We start from the raw sequence: 4,996 nt of genomic DNA, 5'->3' as shown, positions 1-4,996 counted from the left end.
TTCCTCCTTTTTTTTTTTTTTTTTAAGCTTGGAACTCTCTTCCAGGCAGGGAGTGACATCTAGTGACTGAGCTCTATAGGGCAAGTGCACAGGGAAATGAGGGAATGACTTCCAAAGGGATTTCTTGCTTCCAACTTCTTATTCAATAACAAATCTGAACAATATTTTGAATTATTTATAGGGGGGAAAAAAGGTCTTATTTAAAATCTTTGTAGCAAGAAGTGAGTTTGTCATGTCTTGTATAAAAGATTTGGATTGGGATGAAAATCCATGGGGAAAATATTGAAATATAGACATTAATTGGAAGGAAATCAGGTAGATAATAACACCCTGTGGGGATGTGGCTTGGAATGGTTTGGTGTCAGCCTCACCTGGGGCTGATTTGGGGCTTCCCAGGTGATTCCCTGAGGTCCAGGGAGGGCAGGGAGAAGGTTTGGAGTGAGTGGGATTGATAAAGGGAACAAGGAGAGCCCTGGGAGGGGATTTGGTGTGAATTTGGGCTGCCAGAGTGGACATAATCCTGTGAGTAAATGACTTTGATTTGCAATATTCCTGGGGAAAAAAGGTAAAGTGGATGAGATAATGTGATAATGGACATTATCCTGTGAGTAAATGGCTTTGATTTGTAATATTCCTGGGAAAAACAGGTAAAGTGAATGAGATAATGTGATAATGGACATTATTCTGTGAGTAAATGGCTTTGATTTGCAATATTCCTAGGAAAAACAGGTAAAGTGGATGAGATAATGTGATAATGGACATTATTCTCTCCTTTGTCATTAATTGTCTGTTTTTCTTTTCTATGATCCATAAATTCTCTTTGTAGCCAACTTTTTTGCTCACTGCCACAAATCTTCACCCAACTCTTCCTTGGGTGATGCCTTGGAATTAACTCCCTCACCTTTATTATTTCTCAGTTCTCCTCAGTAGCAATTTGATCATTTGTGTAGGACCTAAAACATCCAATGGAGAAAACAAACTCATTTTACACTCCAGGTTATATATTTAGCCTTTATTTGGCCTTGAAATGATTTCAGGATGAGCTTTCTTGGGACTTGGATGGCTGAGTTTGAAGCAAACTTTGAGGCACTAAAACTTGTGTGTCCCAGGGACAAAAAAAAAATAATAAATCTTTAAATTCATCATTTCATCAAGAATTTAATCAGTTTAATCAGACCACACACATTTTAAAGGGAATTAACTGAACCAACACAGATTTGGTGTTGTTGAAACTGCCTGAAATGATGGGAACAGATGTTATATGGCAAATATTTCCCATTCTTTGCCAGAATATTGCTCATATTTGAGGTTTTAACCCAAACCAGGCCTAGAGCCAAAGTGTTTATGTGTTAAAAACCATGTAATTCTCAGTAGCAATTAAACATCCTCCCAAATTTTGCACCCTCTGGAGTCAGATTCCTCCCCCTGACTTCCAAGGGTGATCCCATTGTGGATTTCAAGTCCCAGGAATGAGATGATGTAGTGGATTTCAGGGTAGGAAATAGGGAACCTAGTGCTGAGAAGGTCTGAATAAAAACACCTTTTAATGCTGCTCAATTAAACACCAATTAAATCCTCAGTTCCTATGTTGTTCCATAAGTGCTTTAGGGGGAAAAAAATGGGATCAAAGCTGAATTTTGGATGGAAACTTGAAGTTTGAGAAATGCTGTCATTATGTAATACAGAAATGTGTCTTGATTACCCCAAAACAACCTTAATTGGCCTTTAACATGCAAATTCTTCCAGGGAAAATAGAAAAGTGGAAGTTTGTACTAGTTGATGGTTTTATTCTGTGGGTTTTTCCACAGAATCATAGGGATCGTTTAGTTTGGGAAAGACCTTCAGGATTACTGAGTCCAAACTGTGACTAAGGAATATCTACTAAGCAAATTAAGACTAATTACCCAGGGCCAAGAATGTGTCAAGTGCTTCATGTTCATTTGTTCTGCAACTAGAGCAAAACATGGATAAGTTAACCAGAAATGCATCTAAAGTTGTCTCAGCTCAAGATCCAAATCTCACACCATCATTTAGGCTGGAAAAGAGCTCTGATACCATGGAATACTAAGATTTCTGAGTGTTTCCAGGATGTTTTCCAGGCTCCAATCTCAGCATTTCTCCACCATTTATTGTCCTAGTAATGAAAACACCATTTATTTTTATTTTTTTGGAGGATGAGAGTTGTGGGTGAGACAGACAAAAACAATGTAAACAACTTCCATGGACATAGTTCAGGATGGAAATGGATATCCAGGACACTCTGCCTGGTGATCTGTAGTTGTGGACACTAAAAATTCCCTTGGTACCTAATCCTGATGGATGTCACATGGAAAATGACACTGAAGTAGCTTATTTTTCCTACAAATTTTTCCTACATTGGCAATCATCAATAAATACTCACATTCCAAGCATTGAATCACAGCTATACACACAATATTTGATCAAAAATGGGAAAACTGAGGGAAATTTCCCATCAAATTCCTGCTTGGGAAGAGAATTATCTTGCTGAAAAGCCTCTCAGTAGCTAAACATGCATTAGATGGACACGTGCTGAAAAAACTCAGGTTTGCAGTGTCTTTGTTTCACTTGGGTTTAGGAGGAAATCACAGATTTAGTCACATTTTCAACACAGAAAAATTTCCTCCTCTGCAGAAGATTTTAATTAATCCCCAATAATTTAATTGAGAATAACCAAAATAAAAAAATAAACCCCAAACCTGAGTCCTTTGGTAGAAATTGCTAATAAGCAGGGAAAAAAATAGAGATATTTGCACCTTTTTTTGTGTTTTTAACTTAGCAGTTTGTCTCTTCCTGCAGGTGGGAACAGACAGTGACCTGGAGGGAATGGAATGGGAGGGAATGGAATGGAATGAAAGTGCAGAGTGCAACAAACAGTTAAACTGGTCATTCATGTCCTTCACGTTAAGGACATTTACAGAGAGACAAAAACTGACATTTGACAAGGAAAAGTCAAACTCTGTTTACACTGGAAGAGCTGGAGCTGACAGAGATGTCTGCAGGGAGTTGGGAACTCTGGCTGAGCACTGGGAACAATAGTTCTGTGTGTTAGGCATGGAAAAGTGTTGGAATTCTGGGCTCACCTCAAGGTTTGAGGGTAAATAAATGTGGTAGAACTAAGTCCTGTCAGCACTGACTGTTCAATCTGCATCTGATAGTTCTTTGAGTGCAGCCAGGACTAAGCACATTCCCATTCAGGGATGGATCAGTGGAGCAGGAATTCAGACCTCCTGTGGAATTATTTTAGTTCCTCTCCAAGGTGCTGTTGGAGAGGGGAAGGAATTCACCCAGTGCATCTTTGGGCACCTAAATGTGGCTGAGGAATCACCTCTTTACACTGCAATATATCAAAGGTTCCTCCTCAGCCAGGAATTTGGGGGCTGGAGGAAACTATTTCTCTTGGCTACATAACTTTTTCAGCCCCATGTTAGGGAAATGTTTGACCTTCCACTGATTTACTCCTCCTAATTTACATCAGAAGTGATCCAGAACAATCTCTATCTCGAGCTTTGGGAGACACTTGCTGCTGGAAATGTTTCTTCACCCACTGTGTGTGGAGGCTGAGCTAAAACACCAATGCCTAACACCTGAGGCTTTGCAGCACAGCTATTTGTCCCCAAAATGAGATGAAAGATTCTCTGTCTGCCAAACATCCAACTCAGCACCTTTCTAAACACACTCTGTAGCTGCCACATCATTTATGTACAGGTTGCCTTTAAAACAGCCAAAAAAAAAAAGCTTAGAGAGAAGTTACACAGGTCTGGTAATTCCATTCCTTGCCATGGGATTGATATTCTCCCTCCTCCAGCACAGGTATCCCAGGAAAAGCTGTTCCCTGGCCCTGCCTGTGACAGTAACCAGTCACCTGCTCCCTCTGCAAACAGATTTCCAGCTCATGAGGCTCTTCCCTCCTTGCCAAAGTGACACTTCTTCCTTGCCAAGGGATAAACAATCACCTTTGGTTACACAATCTCACAGCACAAAGGCCTCATGATCTTTAGCAAACAAATCTCAATCTGTCAGAAATCTTTCAGCATTTGAGTTCTCTCCCCCAGATTTCTCCTCTACCCATGTTTTCCAGCCTATGATTTGCCCTCAATCCTGTCATTTGAGCCACTCCATGCTTTCTGCCATCTGTTTTCTTCCAAGCATCTCCACATCATGCCACAGCAGCAACTCTTGGGGAAGTTTCAGGGTTTCACTGCCTGTGCAAAATGTCTCATTTTTCAACCCTCCTCACTGGACTCTGAGTCCATCCCCACTCTGCCTTCTCCTCCCTGAGGCTCTCAGGGGATTCCATCCTTCCTCTGGCAGCACTGGGAGGGAGGCACTCCCCAGTCATACATGTAGGAAAGCCTGAGCTTCACCTCCTCCTTACAGAGCTTCCCTTCCTTGGCCAAGGTCTGGTGCTTCTCCAGCATGTCCTCGATGCTTTGCTTGTGAGTCACTATGTACTTGTTGTTGCAGCCTCGGGACTTGTACTCCGTGTCGAAACGAGGGTCGTGCACCCTCTTGACATCGATGGGAGCTAACCACACCCCCAGGGACACATCCTCGCTCTGCCACAGGTTCAGGTAGTCCCTGCTGAGCCTCAGGTAGTGCACCAAGTCGGCAGAAATCACATACCCCCCGCCCAGGGCATAGGGCAGGTAATAGTCACACAACACCCAAGCACTTTCCTTCCACTTCCCACCCGATTTCACTCTGCCCCGACCCGAGAAAAAACCCCAGTAAAGGCGACGCGGCTCCTTGGCTCTCAGCTCCTCCACCAGCACATCCAAGCGGACGAAAGTGTCATCGTCAGCTTTGAGGGCGAACTGGAACTGCAGGTGCTGGTCCAGCCACACGTAGGTCGCCAACACTTTAGCCGTGAGGTTCTCATACGAGTCCCTGAGCTCGGGCAGCAGCAGCAGGTCCCCGTGACGGTTCTGCTCCAGCTCCAGGCTCCGCAGCTCCTCGGCGCTCAGTCCTGCCGTGC

The 4,996-nt window shown here is 43.0% G+C and overlaps 1 protein-coding gene across 1 annotated transcript; it reads right to left on the bottom strand.

Annotated features, from left to right (window-relative positions):
- Window positions 1-4,304: 4,304 nt before the first annotated feature.
- Window positions 4,305-4,991, bottom strand: B3GALT6 (UDP-Gal:betaGal beta 1,3-galactosyltransferase polypeptide 6; the record flags this gene model as incomplete). Its single annotated transcript, XM_009082455.1, has 1 exon — window positions 4,305-4,991. A coding segment is annotated over one exon (687 nt), but the record flags the coding sequence as incomplete, so codon positions are not given.
- Between the last annotated feature and the right edge of the window lie 5 nt (window positions 4,992-4,996).

The sequence above is a fragment of the Acanthisitta chloris genome, unplaced genomic scaffold (genome assembly GCF_000695815.1).
Source record: "Acanthisitta chloris isolate BGI_N310 unplaced genomic scaffold, ASM69581v1 scaffold9769, whole genome shotgun sequence".
In the NCBI taxonomy this organism is placed as follows: Eukaryota; Metazoa; Chordata; class Aves; order Passeriformes; family Acanthisittidae; genus Acanthisitta; species Acanthisitta chloris.
Note: the sequence above shows the minus strand (reverse complement) of the source record. Positions and strands in the feature narration are given on the sequence as shown.